The 18,040-nt window shown below is 44.2% G+C and overlaps 1 protein-coding gene across 7 annotated transcripts in view; it reads right to left on the reverse strand.

Moving 5' to 3' along the window:
• The window catches only part of OSBPL3 (oxysterol binding protein like 3), a 178,810-nt gene that overhangs the window by 23,649 nt on the left and 137,121 nt on the right, over positions 1-18,040 (reverse strand). For all 7 annotated transcript variants that reach the window (XM_079151143.1, XM_079151141.1, XM_079151142.1 and 4 more), the window contains one exon: positions 17,139-17,276. In XM_079151143.1, coding sequence (XP_079007269.1) covers positions 17,139-17,276 — 138 coding nt within the window. The remainder of the gene's footprint in view (positions 1-17,138; positions 17,277-18,040) is intronic.

Genomic DNA, 18,040 nt, shown 5'->3' on the forward strand with positions numbered 1-18,040 from the left:
TTGAGTTTTTTAATCCAAACACTTGGAAGTACTTCATATTACAAAATAATGCATCTCCTTGCTCCTTTCTCTTACCCGGAAAGCTCTCAATGAAAACAAGCAGAGTTAACTTTTAACCATGGGATTATATAAAAATAAATCCAGGTCAGACAGTCCTTACCTGCCCCCCCACAACTTCCCTACCCCACTGTGGAGTGGGAGGGAAGTTAGGGAATGTTCTCCTCACCCCATAATGGAGACATATTTTAAATGGATTATTATAAAGTAGATTATATTCATCCCATAGAAACAATATAATAATGGGGGAGGAGAGCATTATAGCCTGGATCAAGAACTTGGCATCTGTTATAGGTTTAGCCAAATTTAAACATCAAAGCAAAACAGAGTATATAAAAACTAGGCATGTATTCTGTAATACAACAAATTCCATAAAACAGGATAGATGTACTATTCACATGAGTTATAAAAGATGACCTGTCAGCTCAGAAAATCAAGGGTCGAATGTTTTCTCTCCTATGTGGAAGCTAAAGCAAAATAAAAGAAAGGAGGAGGGCAGGATCAGGTATCATAGAGCTATAGGGGAGGTCATAGAATAGGAGGAGAGCTAGGGAGAGGGGAGGGATTAAAAAGGGGAGGAAATGCAGAATGAATTTTTTAAAATCATGCTATGTGCACATATATATATTATATATATATAATATATATATATATGACAGGGGATTTCACCTTTTTGTATAAGTAGAAAGAACCAATCAAAAATAAATAGATAAGTAAAAGGAAAACCAGTAGTGTAGCAGGAGAATAAGGGGAGGGAAAATGTAGGAAACATGAACTGAAATTGAATTCCATGCTGTATTATCGTGTTGGAATGAACCTGACTACTATGTATAACTATACTGCTCCAATTTAAAATAAAAAACTATTATGCTGTTAAATATACATCCTATAAAATACAACTTTGATTTAAAAAAAAAAAAAAAAAAAAAACTATTGTGTCAGATTAATAAACCAATGTTTAGCAGAGTAGCCTTAGATGGGCCCAAAAGATGTTTCCTAAGTGACTACCAACATTCACGTATCAGTGATTTTGCTCATTTCCCTTCAGGTTAAATGGGTCTTTGATAATGGTTTACACACATCACCTTTCTTTTAAGAAGTTAATAAAGCTTTCTGGGAAATTTACAAAGGATGCCTTCTTTGCTTGAATACATTTCCTCCAACAGCTCTTATTTGTGAAACGTTTCTGGATCATGCACCATGGGCTGCACTAGGGTCAGGAAGTCGGGAGAGCTTCTGTTGTCCCACCAATCCAGGTCCTAACTGTGCAATATCATCTCTGTGCTCTTGGGAAAATTTCTAAATCCCTCTTGGCCTCTGTTACCTCATCTGTAAAACAGGGCTAATGCCACCGATGGGCAACACAGAGAGACCACACATTTAAAATGTGTACAGAACTGCACACTGACCAGGATTAAGCAGAGGCTAGATTTTAATTTTTCTGAGTGTGTGAAGGTATTTCCACTTGGTTCTTGTGGTGACCTTGCGCCTTCATTCACTTTATTTTATAAATAAAGTGAGGGTCTCCTCAGCAAAGACTTGCTCAATGCTACACCATTAATGAGTGACAAAGCAGCATGTACTCCCAAATCCGGTGCTCTTTTCTCATTGTCCCAACACCTTTCTGTGCCTCCTCTCGAAGCTGAGCTCTTGCCCTCTCAAAGACACTGCACATCATTATGGTCCCTTTCCGTGAACATTTAGAGTCTTTTGAATCTGACTTTTCCCACCTCTCTGAATCTCATTTATCTCTCTGTAAATGAGGTCTGAGGATCTCTCTTGGCTGCAAAATGCTGTGATTCTAACATCTGTTCTCATCGTCCTCTTTGACTCCTAGCACCACAGGTGGCAGGGGATGCCAGCCAATTTGAAAATAGGATTCTAAGGCTCTGAATAGCTTGAATGCCCATGGAAAAGGATAATTCAGAGTTAATCATTTAATCTTTCGTGATGACAGTCTTTCTGCTGGAGTAGAGAATAATGAACACAATCTAACCTGTATTTGTATGGGATTTGGTTTGGTCTCTATTCTTATTATATCTTAATTCAGGCAAAAAAAAAAAAAAATAGATGCATTTGAGTCTGAATTGTTTCAGTCCCAGAAGGAGACACTCAGTCTATAAAGCCAACAGGCAGGCCTTCTAGCTATTTTCCTTCTTCATTGCTTCCTCTCTAAAGAAAAGCAAATTCTAATTTGTAAGGATTCCTAAGGACTCAATTAGTATATGGTTTCACTGTGCAAATATTTATATGACTTATTTCTTTTCCTTCCTTCCTTCCTTTCTTTCCCTTCCTCTCCTCTCTTCTCCCTCTCCAGGGATTGAACCCAGGGGCATTTAACCACTGAGCTACATCCTCAGTCCTTCTTATATTTTATTTAGAGGCAGGGTCTCACTAAGTTGTTTAGAGTCTCACAAAGTTGCTGATGTTAGCTTTGAACTTGTGATCCTCCTACCTCAGCTTCCTGAGCCGCTGGGTTGACAGCCACTGCACATGACAAGACATGTATCTTTCTTCCTAGGAGACTCACTGCAATTCCTCTGATTCTTAAGAACTTTAGAATTTATTATTTATTTGTATATATGAGGCTTTTCTTTACCCTGCTCTAATCATTTTGATTAATGCTTTGAATGTACTTTATGTAAGAGTTAGGCGGTCAAAGGAGAAGCAGATGAGGAAAATATATACTGATTTTGTAAGTTTTTCTATTTTAATTAAAAAAAAAAAAATCATATATATCACTTTTCTTTTGTGACTGACCAGAGACAAGAGTTACAAAAGCCCTCCTGTTCCTGACACCCTACAACAACATAGGGCAGAGTGAGAAAAGAGAACACATACCAGGTAAACACAATCACCTAGGGAGGGGACTAAGGGTCCGTTCTTTCCATGACATTCATCAAACATTTACTGTCTGATCTTGAGGTGTCACGCACTCTCCTAGTCTCTGGGGGTAAAATGATAAACAACCCAAATCCCCTCACCTTTATAGTTTATATTTTAGGGCAGAAGAGGACAGACAGACAAGACAAATAAGCACCTAGTCTGTCAGTAGAGACAGGTGTTAGGGAAGACAAAGCAGGGGGTGAGGATGGAGGTGCAGGGGTGGGGCAGGAGGGCTATTCCAGACAGGCAGGGTAGGGCTGTCTAACAGTAGGAACCTCTGAGGCTCCGGGAAACGAGGAAGCTCACCATGTGGATATCTGGGAGAAGTGCATCCTAGGCAAAGGACACTGCCCATGCCAAGGGCTGGAAAATGGTGTGAATGAATCCGAAGCAGCAAAAAGGCCAGCGTGGCTGCAGCTGAGAGAAGGGAGAATGCAAAGAAGCACGGTGGCTGGGCTGGCCTTGGAGCGCTTGGTGGGCATGGCCCGGATTCTGGATTTGATTTCAAGTTATTTGAGAAGTGGGTGGAGAGTGTAAAGCAGATTTGCTTCTGTTTGGCTTCTGTGGAAAGGGGACCAGTTTGTGGGTCCAGTGCAAAAGCCTCAGTCACTGATGGTGGAGGCATGGGCCTGGTGGCCAGCACCATAGGGCACAGCAGTGGGAATGGCTAGCTTCGGAAGGGAGGCCCCTGGGTTTGCTGATGGATGGATGTGGATTATAAGTCAAACAGCTACTAAAGATGATGCAAGGAGACTTGCTGATGTGGGTGTGACTGTAACTGCCAATTATATTCCCTTCTCCTGTGTTCCAAGTTAATCACTCATAAACATACAACTTCTTGCAAAAAATCCCCAAATACAAAGGGATGGCTTAGAAATGTAGCAAACCTAGTCGGGCGAGGTGGCGCAGGCCTATAATCCCAGTGGCTCGGGAAGCCAAGGAAGGAGGGTCATGAGTTCAAAGTCAGCCTTAGCAAAGCTAGGTGCTAAGCAACTCAGTGAGACCCTGTCTCTAAATAAAACACAAACTAGGGCTGGAGATGTGGCTCAACGGTCGAGTACCCCTGAGTTCAATCCCCAGTATTAAAAAAAAAAGAGAAAAAAGAAATGTGGTAAATTGCAAAGCAATGGCTTCATTACCTTCTATTTGGTTATTACTAGTTTTATTTGAACAGCTTGAATTTCCCCTGTGATGGTATCTCTAAAGTCAGTGCAACTTTGACCAGTAGTAAATAATTGTCACTAATAGGGAAAAGAACTATCCACATAGGTCACATGCATGTACAGAAGAGAAGAGATAAAGAGAGGCACTTATAAATCTGGCCAAAAAAATATGCCAAGAGTTCTGCAAATGAGCAAAAGGAAAGGAAGAATTGAGCCCAGAGAACAAAGAGGAAAAGACCTCACCTGAGTTCCACAGTTCAGTGACTTCTTCCCCTGCATTTTAGTAACTTTTAATAACCACATTCAGCATTTCGACACAAACTCTCAACAGTAGTCAGGTGGGTATATAAATGGTTACAATTATTTGGATAAGGTTTTGGATAACTCAAGTCTCATGTACACAGAGGAAAAGCTACTTTTAGATCACAGCTCCAGGGGTATCATTGGTTAGTGGGTACTTACAAGATCACAGCTTGTGTGTCCTTTCAACTCCAAACCCCTCTCAAAGACAGGAGAAAAGCAGCATGGCTAACTGCAAGTTTTGTGCCATCTATTCCCTTAGCAAACGTCAAAGTCAGCGTGCTAGCCCCGCAAGGAACAACCCTGACGGGCAAGGGGAAAAGGATTCTTTTCCCAGTCCCCCTATTCTGGGTTTATTTAGAAAGCTGAGGATGATTCAGGTTTCTGGGCACAAAGAAAAGCCCTGACAAGCTGGAATAGCCCCAGGGGTGGAACATAGGACAGAATGTTTATGACTTATTTCTGACAGTCTCTCATTCACAAAGGCCACACCCCACCCCGCAGCAGGAAAGAATAAAGACCTAAGTTAGTTTGGATAGGAAAGGTTTAAATGTCAATTGACAAGGGGAAAAAGACAGGTAGTTGATTATAAAAAAAAAAAAAAAAAAAAAAGGAAATAGCTAGATAGCACTTCCCCATCCCCCATTGCTAACACCTCCAGGGGAAGGGAAGGACCTCACTTTCCAACACAAGCAATCACCCCCTGGATAGCTCTTTTCCTGCCTTTTGGTCATACATAGTGAGGAGAAGCAAACCCTAAATCTAAAAAGGAGCAAGACACTCCCACACTCACAGGCACCAGCTCTAGATTCCCTCCTCCTGGAGGACTGATATTCTCATATTCTCTCTCTCTCTCTCTCTCTCTCTCTCTCTCTCTCTCTCCCCCTCTCTCTGGTCTGTCTCTTAAATAAAATTTACTTTTCACTCTTGTCTGGGTGTTTCTCTAGTATTGAATCAGGGGAACAAGGACCAGATCCTGACTTTCAAGACTGTTATTAAAATCATAATCTACCTATTCATCCTTCATGCCTTCCATTTATTCATGCCTCCACCTAATCATTTATCTGTCCATCTGCCTAATTGTCCAACCATCCAGCAAAAACGAAAACAAAAACAACCTCAAAAAAACAAAAAAACAATTAACCAACATTATGTGAAAAACTCCTAGAGTTTTAGTTCTGTACTAGGTGCTGGGCATCCAAAATTATACAAGATCCAGTCCCTGTTCTCACTCAAGATAGTTGAGATAGGAGAAGTGCTTTAGCATAGTTGTTTTGACATGTGACTTTCAATGTTTATCATGGCCCTTGGTTCAGAGTAGTTGTGTATTTATAGGAGGATCAGGACGGGGCCCTGGTTCGGCTTGGCTAGTGTCCTTACAAGAAGAGCAGCACAAGCTTTGATTCAATATGACTTACTTCATTATACAATAATCTTCCCTCCACGGATATTATAGTGAAACATTTGAATTCCCTTACCTCTCATTTTGGATATGTTCCACCAGTGTTTCTTTGTTCTTCCCATGGGGGTTCCATTTAACTTGAGAAAGAGATGCTGCTCTGATGTGAATCTACAGCAACATGACTTCTGTAGTGCACGTGTGGCTTCTATACCTCTCCAACCCTGTCCTTCATTTATTGATGTTGCAGTATTATAAATTTATTTGATACCGAAGAATAAAATTGGGGTGTTTTGATACATTATTCTCTTACATCTTGTGGAAAACAAAAGTAGCACTAGCTTTTGTAATTGTCATGAATTTGCTTTACCAAGGATCTATCTAAGGGGCACATACAGGGCACCTCAGGGACCAACTCCCTAATCTCTTGTTTATTGGGTGCAGTGGTTTGAATGTGTGTCTCCCTCCAAAATTCCTGTTGACGGTTCAGCCTCACTATAACAGTACTGAGAGCTAGTTAGGACAGGAAGCTCTATTCCCACGTATGGGATGTGCACATTAAGAGAGTGTATCCTGCACATGCAAGGACCTGGTTCAGTTCCCAGCAACACACACACGCAGTACGTTTGTCAAGCTGGGTGCAATGATGTATCTGTGTTTTAATTAGTTTTTTGGTCACTGTGACTAAAACACCCAACAAGAACAGCTTGGCGGAAGAAAAGCGTCTCTGGGGCTATCACTTTCAGGGCTCTCACTTCATAGACAGCTGACTTCATTGCTTGGCCAGAGATGAGGTAGTCCATCATGGAGGAAGGGCCCAGGGGAGGAAAGCTGCTCAGTTCAGGGCAGCAAAGCAGCAGAATCCTTAAGTGTGGATATGATGAGGTCTTCCAAAGTCACAAAGTTAGTACAGATTTTCAGACTCAAAATGAAATTTTAATTTCTAAACAACTAAGTATCAATCTTCATAACCCACTAAAGCAAAAAAACATATGGAGTCCTTTCTTATTTTCATTATGAGAGTGGAAAAGGTCCTGGAGGCCCCAAAGTGAGATGACCACTGGGGGTTATGACCAGGTGTGACTGGGTCATTGCTTGCTCTGACCTCACAAGGGGCCATTGTGAGGGAATTTCAAAGGGCAGGTATATAAGAGAGTGGCCGCAGGTGGGTTTTTGTCCATAAGTACAGGAAGCTCTTGGTGGTGACCTGTCGGACTCCCAGATAGATAGCGCGTTTGGTGGTGGTTGGCGGTTGGTGGTTGGCGGCTGGTGGTTGTGGTCTTTGGAGATTGGTTTTTTGATTTGGGTTTTTTTTCCCTTTGTTTTTTTGCTTGCTTTCGTTTTTGGTTTTTTATTTTGGTTATTTGTTTTAGTTTATTATTTTTTTTTTAGCTAGCATCCTAAGATGGTGTTCCGTTTTAGGATAAGCAGTGAGAGTAGTGAGAGCAGTGTAGAGCCCCAGGGGCCGGGCTCCTATGAGCCGGCCCTCACGGACCATTATGAAGTTCTGCAGGGCATTGGGGAAGGCGGCTTCGCCAAGGTGAAGCTCGCCCGCCATCGCCTCACGGGGACAGAGGTTGTGGTGAAGGTCCTGGCGAAGAGAGTCTGGACCCTCCCCTTCCTATGTGAACCTGAGCTGATGGCGAGCTTGGACCACCCCAACGTGATCCAGCTCTTCCAGGTCATTGAGACCAACAGGTATCTGTACATTGTCATGGAACATGCAGGTGGGGGACATCTCCGGAGCCTGGTCCCGGAACCCGGAGGCCTGCCGGAGGAGGAGGCCCGCAGGCTGTTCCGAGAGATCGCGGGAGCCGTGCGGTACTGCCACGCGAAGGGCATCGTGCACCTGGACCTCAAGCCGGAGAACGTGGTGCTGGACGCCCGGGGCCAAGCGAAGCTCATCGACTTCGGCCTGAGCACCCGCTTCAGCCCCGGGGAGAAGCTGAGCAGGTTCTGGGGCACGCTCCTCTACTCCGCCCCCGAGGTGGCCCGGCGGGAGGACTACGAGGGCCCCCCGGCCGACGTCTGGAGCCTGGGCGTCGTCCTCTACTTCATGCTGACCGGGAGCCGCGCCTTTCTGGCCAACACGGCCCGCGAGGTGAGGCGGCGGGTCACCGAGGGCGCCTACGAGCTGCCCCCGCACCTTTCCCAGGGCGCGCAGAGCCTCATCCGGGAGATGCTGACGGTGGACCTCGCGCAGAGGCCCACCCTGGAGCAGGTGCTGGGGCACCCGTGGCTGAGCCAGGGCGCGGAAGCGTCACCCGGTCCTGGCGAGGCGTCCCCTCTCCTCCCAGACCCCGCCATCGTCACCACCATGTTCGACCTGGGTTACGACCCCTACGACATCTGGGTGTCCCTGTCAACTAAGAGGTATGACAACACCATGGCTACGTATCTCCTGCTCAAGCACCAGCGCAGCCAGGGCGCGGGCTGCCAGTGCCAGGTGAAGCCCGTGCGGCGTCGGGGGCTCGAGCCTCGCCCAGGCCCTGGGCCTCCCCGCATCCTCCTCCCCAAGAGGTGTTCCAGCGAGCCTGCCCTTCCCTCGCCCCGGGAGCAGCAGCAGCCCAACGAGGTCAGGCGGACCTGGCAGGAGGGGGGTGGCAATGCCAGCGTGCCTGCCATTCCCCTCCGCTTTTTCCTCGTGGACCCACCCCCTCCCAGCCTGGCCTCCCAGCCCGACCCTGTGCCCAGCAGCCCCGACCGGTCCCCGAGCCTCAGGAGCGGGGTCGCAGAAGAAGGAAGCTCATCCTCCCCAGGCACCTCCCCGGAACCGTCACAGGATCGCATCGGGCGTTGGAAGAGGGTGAGGAGGAGGATCTCCAGCTGCTTCAGACAGCTGTGCTGTGTGCCGTGCTTCGGTCCGTCAGTGCTCAAGAACAGAGTGGCTCCAGAGGAAGTGCCCAGCCAAGACCAGCGGAACCAGCGGACAGCCAGGAGACCCTGAGGTGTGCCAACTGGCTCAGGACTCTGCCCAGGAGCGCATCTGGATCCACCAGGAGTCTCCTCTACCCCCGCCTGCGAAGACACCACGTAGAGACTTCCCTGGGACACTTCCCCTGCCCTGCTCTTGGTCCTTTCTCCCCAGCTTCGGGAGAAATTTATTCTTTATTTCTTTTTTTCACAGATTGTATAATAAAATTGATGTTTCAAAAAAAAATTTAAATGCCAAGTTTTCTTTTCTTTTTTTAATAGAAGGCATTCTCAGGGCAAAGGTCAGAGTCCAGCTGCCTTCCTTTCCAGGGCGCTTCCCTCCTCTCCTGCTCAGTGTAGATAACTCGCTCACCTTGAGCCAATGTAGATGAAGACTAGCTCCCCTTGACCTATTGTAGATGGAGGTTCTCCCCTAGATTCACTTTGAGTTGGTCACTTTAGCCAGAAGGAATCCTTTTCCTAGTCTTCAGGTGCCTCCATGAAGTGTGCGGGGTGGGTGGGTTGCAGCTGTTGAAGACATCTCTGGGCAAGGCATTGGAGACTCCACAATGTTCTATGGCTTTATCTTCATAAACCCAAATGCCGGGAGTGAGAGGTGGGCACATGGCCAGGGGCAGGCCTGCCTGCAGCAGTGACTAGGTGCTTCACCACATGCTATGCAGCCTGCTCACCCAAAAGCTCCTCCTGGTCACAGCTAAAGGTTGTGGAGAGTCCACACATGGGATTTGGGGAGCAGAGATGTGAATTCTCAGGCAAGCTACATACATAAAAGCATAGTGCATGGACATGGAATTGCTCTTATCTTTGGGTTCTGTTGACAGTCAATTTTGTAAAGTGAAGTGCACACAAATAAGAAATGCACAGGTTAGGAAAGGAGGCTTCATGCACCTTCCAGTCCTGGCATCTCTGCAGCCCTAAAACTCCCAGAGCTGCTCTGGCAGCTTCTTCCTGTCCTTCCCTGTACTGCTCAGAAATTGACACGTTTACAAAGATGTCCCATGTGTCATTTTAACAGCTCTTTTTCACCTTGAGTCAAGAAAAAAGTGTTAAACTAAACATACTATCATGCTGTTTTAATCATATATATTATTGGTAAGGATCAAGAGATAATAGAGTATTATCATGTTCATATAACAGATTTTCTCCAATTAAATCTATCCAGAAAATCGCTCTGAATATGTAAAATAGCTGTGAGAATTTTAGTTTTGTAGCATTTTGATAATGTTTTCAGTTGGAAGCATTTTTAAAAACTCCAAGTTTTATAGTTCAATTTTTTAAAACTTTAGTCTTATAACAATATGGTTCCATTAAAAAAATTTTGTCCCTAGCAAAATGTTTCCAAGGATCTCCTGGAGAGTTGGTAAGAAGGCAGCCCTATAATGGGCCATGTGCTTGTTTTGGTTGAAAATGCTCTGTGCTTATCAAGTCCATGGTCATAGAAATGGCAATTAAACTCTAAAAATGGCAAAAGGTTTTGTTTGTTGAGAATTCCTTACTAACACCGATGAGACTGGACACCAGGCCATCTGAGCCAAAATTCCTGCTTTAACCTCCTTCTGCCTTGTTTTCACAAATGTGAAATGTGGGCAGCAGTAGGTCCCTCAGAGTGAACTAAAGGTTCAATTTACATTATAAGTTCAATATTGCTCTAGATCCATGCTTGCCACCATCCCACAAATGTTCATGAATATATAATTTAATGAGTATGCTAACTTTTGTGATTACACCATTTTCAAATAAGGCCTGGTTTTAGAAAGTATTGAGTTTAACTAAGACTACCTTTGCTCTTTTGGTGTGAAAAGAAATTTCCTTCCTGACCTGTCACAACTCCTAAGCATATGGTCATTTTCATCTGACCAGAATCATTAGAGTTAAGAAGATGTGAAATATTTTAATCACAAATGGGAGTTCTTCAAAGGCATTTGGTGGAATAAATATGAAGTCGTATAACAGATGTATAAATGCTACAAAAGCAGACTGAAATATTTTGATGATATCAGAAGGAGAAAAGGAAAGAAGGGTGTGTTTAGGATGCATATTTAGAAAAACAAACTGAAGGTTAGACTGCAGCTTGTATGGGTCCTGGGGTGTCAATACACCTAGTGGCTTTGGTCCTGGGCTCCATGTAGTGCTTCACTCAGGAAGAGCCTTCCACATCCTTGGAGAAGGTGGACACAGCAGAAGGGCAGCCTGGGAACATCTCAGTGGCTCAGCATCTTTCTACCTTGTGCATGTGGCTGGGAGTGAGAAGCAGATGAAGCTCCTTGCTCTGTGATATTATCGTAGCCTTCTTTGGAGAGTTTTAAAGTAGATGCCACACTTCTAAGAATAAACCATAGCTACCTTCAGGAGCTCCTGGTCATCCCGTGTATATCATGAGTGTCCATTTTCAAACACAGTGGCATGAGTTCCACCACGGTGGCTTAAACTCTACCTATTTCCTAAATGCTTCTTAGACCACTCCTCATCGGACACCATATTTTCTGTTGATTCACTTCTATACCACCTGCTCAATCTTCAAATCTGTGTTCCTTAAAATACCCAGTTACTCCAAGTTGCTCTATGGGTAAGTATGGTTGGAAAATTCTACGTAGATTCCTTTCTTGGAGAATTACCATTTATATCACTGTTTAGACTATCAGCATTTTCCAGACTTATCAGTCACCATGAACAAACAATGCATAATTAGCAGTACTCATGTTTGGGATACTTGATATTTAAGTTCAGGATTGGCATGTTGATTAAAACAGAGGATGCACATAGTTTCTAATGTGTAAAACATAATCAGGGCTCAATAAAGGTAGAGTGATTATTATCCAGCTTAGCTAAAGGGCCTGCTGCATCCTGAGCTATGTACACAAAAGTAGATACAACAGGATCTGCCAGCTGCTCCTGGGTGACACTATGGGAGTGGATATGGTCGTCACATTCTTTTTCTCTTACGTTTTAATTCATTTGGGGTCACTGGATGAGATGATGTGACTCCAGGTAAGCACAGGCTTACTGGGCACAGCTGACGGCCTGCAGGACACTGGGGCACATCGGATTCTGCTGGGGAGGGCAGGATGCACCACCTCTGGCACTCAGTCCCAGGTGTGCACACCAGCCAAACCAGGATACACCTCTGATTCTCACGGGTCATTCTGAATTGCTTTGATGTCCTGCTGGATAGGATGTAGGGTGTGTAGGGTGACATCAGAATCCTGGCATTCCACATTGTGACCTCTTCAACTCCCCAGTGCCAATGAGTCTCAAGTCCCAAGATCTCTGGGCCCTGAGCTAAGGTCTGGCACCCACCCACCTTATTTTCTAAAGACCCCTGATGAGGTCCAGGAGTTTCTCACAGGAGTCCTTCAGTTCCAAAAAACATGTTTCGAACAATCTGCATCCACAGGTACCTGCTGCTTTTCCCTGGCTCTGAGTGTTTCCAGAAAACTGTTATACTCTGGAATAAGCATTAAGGCCAGCAGATGAGATCCTAAGGAGGAGAAGTGCTGTGGGATAGGTGGGTTTGGTGTGGGTCACGGCTTTGGGTATGCATGCCCAGTTGTGGCTGTTATTCTGGACCCAACAGAACATGGGTCTGTCAATGTTCAGAATATTAGGAAGGTTCCCTGCCACTGGTCTGACCACTGCCAAGGGTTCCTTTCTCAAACTGGCATAATCCATGATAAGCACTGAATTCAGGAAAGGAGGCAGAGCTTTCTGCTACCAGGTTGCAAGCACATTTCAGGCATGACAGGGAGGCCAGAGATATGATTTCTCACAAAAAGTGAATGCTACACATCCATGAAAATGAGGCCCAAAGGGTGATGAAATAAAATAACACTGCCTTCCATAGGGATTCTAGGCTTTGGTTTCCAACACTTAGTGGTGAGGGGTTTTAGAAATGGCTGTGAAACTCTTTTACATGCTTCCTGTCAAGGTGTCAGGTTTACATCTCCAGCCTGGAAACCTGGATAGACTGGCAACTACTTCAAACAATAAAATATGATGGAGGTGATACTATGTGACCACCAAGGCTGGGTGAAAAGAGGCAGTGAAGCCTCTGCCTTGCCCACTGGGGCCCTTGCACTGGAGCCACAAGCTGTCTTTTGCCACGGACCCCTTGAGTGACCCAAAACATTCCTAAAAGGGAAACCCAACTGCTTGCTCCATGTTGCTCCCTCTCAGTCTGAAGCAGTCAGAGCAGTCATTGCCCATTTCCCTTAAACTGAGGGGGGAATGAAACCAGGGCTAAGGACAGATAGGTGATGATCAAAGAGAAGGAAATGGGCAATAAACACTCCCCATTACCTGTCTACTAAAGCCTCCAGGGGAGGGGAAGGGTCCCACTTTCTAACACAAGCAAACACCCCCTGTGACTCTCTTCTGGCCTTTTGGTCACATTCAATTTCATAGGCATAAGAAAGGAAACCTGAAATCTATAAACGCCCCACTCACTCAGGGATTTGTGGGGCCCCTTCTCTTTGGAGAAGTGAGTCTCTCTCTCTGTCTCTGTCTCTCTGTCTCTCTCTGTCTCTGTCTGTCTCTCTCTCTCCTGTGCCTCTATATCTCTCTCTCTGCTCTGTTTCTTAAATAAATTTTACTTTTTACTCTTGCCTCAGCATTTCTCTGATTTTTAATCTTCAAACTGGGGGAACAAGGACCTTATCCTGATTTTCAAGACCAGTATCACAAAGATGGCAAATCTCACGACCGAACAGTGTATAAAAAAGCTATTTTCACACCCATGACTATTGAGCTCAAAAACCAAACCTACAGAAGGGACCCCAAAAAGAGTTAGGGAGAAAGGACATTGGATAGGAAAGAGGGGTCTGGGACCCTGTATTAGCTCAGATACCGGAAACTCGATCCTCAGGCCATGGGGGCCTCTCAGGTGGCCAATCTGTACCTTGCCACACAGGATGATTCTGGGCCTCAAATAAGATCAGGTATTTGTTTGAAATGCTAAAGCACTCTACAAACCTAATACTTCACCGTGATAAGAAAATCTGAACAAGAAGTGCCTTTCTCTGGTTTCTGACCAGGAGTGACTGTGATATTGTGTTGTTAGTTCTTTAGGTGAGAAACAACACAGAGAAGCAAGCATCCATGTGGCCAAACTCTGAAGTAGCAGTTACTTCAACCTCTGGGCACACTGGCCACCTCAGACATTCACACATCCACCCAAATCACAAAGCAACGCAATCCTGGGTTGGTAGCAAAGAGATGGGTATCACTTTTCAAATCACAGACTCTGTGGTCTAGAAAACCCAGTCAAAAAGCCTACTTGTTTACTCCCAGGTCCCTTAGTTTGGGGATAAGTTCTTTCCTAGGATAAAATTTCATGAAAAATAGTGATTTGGGGGTCCTGCTCAGTTTATAACATTAGTAATTCAGGAGCCTGTACTCATTGTAGGGAGGCACAGGGAAGCAAAGAAAGTCCCAAACTCCAGAAGGATGGTACATGCCCAAGAGGAAGGACATTGTCTCCACAAGTCAGGAACAGCCACACTGGCAGGTATCAGCATGAAACCTACACACACCCTGGCATTCTCCTTCATTCTCCTCAGATGGGTTTAATTTGAAGGCATTCATGTGGGATGAGTTGGCTGGTTAGCACAGACACACAAGGTTGGGAGAAAGTGGTGTGTGTGTGTATATGTGTGTTGAATTGGTGTCTTTGGCTGGTCAGGAGGAGGAGGCCATGGCCCCAAGCCCTTCCCACGTTGAGGTCAGAAGGCAGCCATACATTCTTTACATTGGATACTCACCTATGATTCATTTAGCTTCCCATGTAACCTACTTATGGGGAAATCATGAATGTTTACACTGGCCAAAGCTTTCTGGTTCCCAAGACAGGTCTGTTTGTCACAGTAAATGCATACACAGCAGTAGCTTCTTCTATATACATCAGTCTCTTGTAAGTTTAGCTAGTGAGAATCTATCCCAAGAAACTCATCCATTCTTGAGTGTAGTAAAAGAACCGACTATAAGGGTGAACTCCACACATCAGCTCAATCATGATCAGGACTGGTGTTAATTACCATGGTGAGGCTGGCCAGCCATGAGGATCCCTGGCTGCCTAGTGACTGGCTTTCTGTCTTACCAATGACTTTCAACCATGCTTACTAGAGGAGTAGATACAGCATGTCTTATTTTATCTTCTGCTTTTTCAACACTCCTCTTACTATTCTCAACACTCTAAAGGCATTTTAAGTGTTTCCTTTAAATATAAGAGCAATAACCATTTATTGAACGTCTATTTTTTAAAATATTTTTTAGTTGTCAATGGACCTTTATTTTACTTATTTATATGTGGTGTTGAGAGTCAAACTCAGTGCCTCACACCTGCTAGGTAAGCACTCTACCCCTGAGCTACAACCCTAGCCCTAAACATTTATTATCAGTATATCATTTCATTTAAGCCTTGCCACAATTTTGAACCAAGCATTATCACTTCTGTTGTATAGATAACAGAAAGAACTGAGGCTCAGAAAGTTTAAGTAGCTGACATGAGGCCACACAAGTACACAGAGTGGCTAGGATTTGAAGCAAGGTCTACAAATAGACCCAAAATACCCTATGCTACTAACAATGACCAGGTGGGTCTTTCTTGCTTATTTCTTTGGGGTACAGTTCATGGACCTCATTGTGTAACAGTTTGTCCATCGATGTGTGCATATGCCGGGGTGGGGGCTCTGATCCCAGCCTCACCATAATAAATACGCCAGCAAATCCTGAGCATGGCCCCACCCCATCAGCACTCAGGGGAATGACACTAAACTTTACACAAGTTCATGTTACTACTCTTTTTCTTACAGCTCTTCATCCTCATCCTGCCCTGATTGTCTGCTGCAGTTGGGCTATTCTGGGCCTCCTCCTCCTTTTTTTTTAAAGAGGGCATATAATGCCATAGTAACCAAATTATATTTTCATTTATTCTCATTCCATTTTAGGTTCAGTGTTTAAATAACCTAGTTGAATTTGAATCAGACAGACTATCTGATCCCTTTAAATACTGATTTAACCCCCTACCTCCCCAGGATCAGTGTTCAGTTTCTCATTTTGGCTCCTAACTAGGACGACACTGATAATACTGATAATATTCTTTGGGATTATTATAATTCACTTTTCCTTTGTGTTCCCAGAGACCACTGCTTGTCACTTTCAGATAAGACAAGTACCATCTCCATAAATCTCGTGGCTACACCAGCCTTCCCTTCTGACCCCGCCCCCATAAAGACAATCTATTGATAAAGAAGGCAGCAAGGTAAGTGAAGGAAAGCAGTATTTTAGCAATCTGCCTTTCCCCTCTTCCCTCAGTTTTCTAAGAATTGGGAAGAGACGAATGTATCAAAGCAATGATGTTTACTGTTCCTCAGATGACCCTTTAGGGATGATATTTCCAGTGAACATGCTCAATTGCTGATGAATGATGGGAGTGAGAGTGACTTTATTTTCTGAATGTATGTACTCTATTTTAATTAAACAACTTCCTTATCAACAGATTCTTCGGATCTTCGAAGTATGCCGCTACGGCACATGACACCATCGTGCATCAACAATGACATCAAATGTGCACAGAATATTTACATGTCACTTATCAGACCCTGCTCTAGGTGCTTTGGAGACAGGATCTCATTTAATCACTACCGAGTCATGTGTCACATACAAACATCTTCACCTCCACTTTAAAGAGGAAAGTAAGGCACAGTGAAGTTAAGTATCCCTGGGTTGTACAGTTAGTCTCAGGTAGAGCTGGAATTTGAACCTGGTGGTATGCCTCCTGTGCATTACTCCGCTCTAATACTTATGTGCAAAGAGCCTAATGGAACCCCAAGCCAAGTAAGTATATAATGTTTGTCCACCCATTTGATATGGGTGGGGATTCTTGTTTGATCCCCTGAGCTCCCCAATCCACAGTGATATCTCGGCACCTGGAATAGTGCTAGGCATATGGCATATATCCAGTAAATAACTTTCTGGTTGAATGAATGAATACATGAATAAATAATTCCTCTTGAATCAAAACTGACAACAATGCAATTGATTTGGTGTTACCATCAACCTGAATGGCCATGCAGACTATTAGAGGGCACACTTTCCACCTCTAAGTTACAACTGGGGCAAATCCTTCATGCTTTGAATATTCCTTTCACTAATGATTCTCAAGAGAAAGGACGCTGTTAATGCATGCAGACAAGCCAGCAGTTAGAATTAGTAGGACCTTTGTGCCCACAGGTGGTAGCTTGGTTTCAGTGGAAGGGAAATGGATCTCCAGCTCTGTTTCAAAGCACTGTAATTATCTTAGTTGCTTTGAAGCTAGTGAAAGGTGGAAAATAAATATTTCAGAAGCACATCTAATGGCAGGCATAAGCAACTTCTCCCAATAAACAAAAAGCATGCATATCCACCTGTTCTGAAAAAAAACTGAAGCCCTTGTCCTCTCGAATGCACTCATACGTTTCTCCAAGGACGGGGTTAAATGGCTTGCTCCCAGCCCGGAAGTAGCTAGATGCATAAGCTGATATGGCAAAGGCGGCCACGTATACCTAGGACAGGAAGGAGAGAACTTGGTTATTTCTGCATCACTAAGACTTTTTTTTCACAAAGTAATAAAACCTTGATTTCTCTCTTGGTGGTTTTACTTCAGAAAGCCAAAGATTTGTCCTTGATTTAAAGACAACTAAACTAACATAGGTTTAAACTTGTTGGTTTAAATAATATTCATGGAGCTGAAGAAATAGCTCCTTTTAGAGAGCGCTCACCTAGCATGCGCAAGGACCTCGGTTGGGATCCCCGGCCCCTCCCCTGGGCGGGGAACAACAACAACAAAAGCAACAGAAGTGTTTGGAGCTGAAGAAATAATATTCATTTTGGTCAAGAAACAAATTAACCAAACATTTAAAACTGTCCACTTATTTTGATGCCTAAAATCTAGGAGATGTGATGAAGAGGACGTCATTTGCAAAACGAAACTATGCTATTCAGTACAGTCTTGACCTTCAAGTCCAACAGTACCTGGGAATCCTGGTGTCACAGTTTCAGAGGGAGGAAGAGTATTTTAAAAAGCCAAACTTCCCCCAAAATTCAGGAGTAGCATCATAAATTTGACCAATCACAACTGAATACAGTAGAAACTTAAAAACTCATTCAAACAAAAGGAAATCATTTCCTGACTTTGAGAAACAACCATAAGATACAGTGGCTTTGAAGTTCTGCTTTTCTGGGAGGAAAAGTAAAACATTTCTAAAAAGGCGGGGGGGGGGGGGGGGGGGCGGTGTGACTATATGTGAACATGAAATGAGCAAATCCT

The sequence above is a fragment of the Sciurus vulgaris genome (assembly GCF_902686455.1).
Source record: "Sciurus vulgaris genome assembly, chromosome: 8".
In the NCBI taxonomy this organism is placed as follows: Eukaryota; Metazoa; Chordata; class Mammalia; order Rodentia; family Sciuridae; genus Sciurus; species Sciurus vulgaris.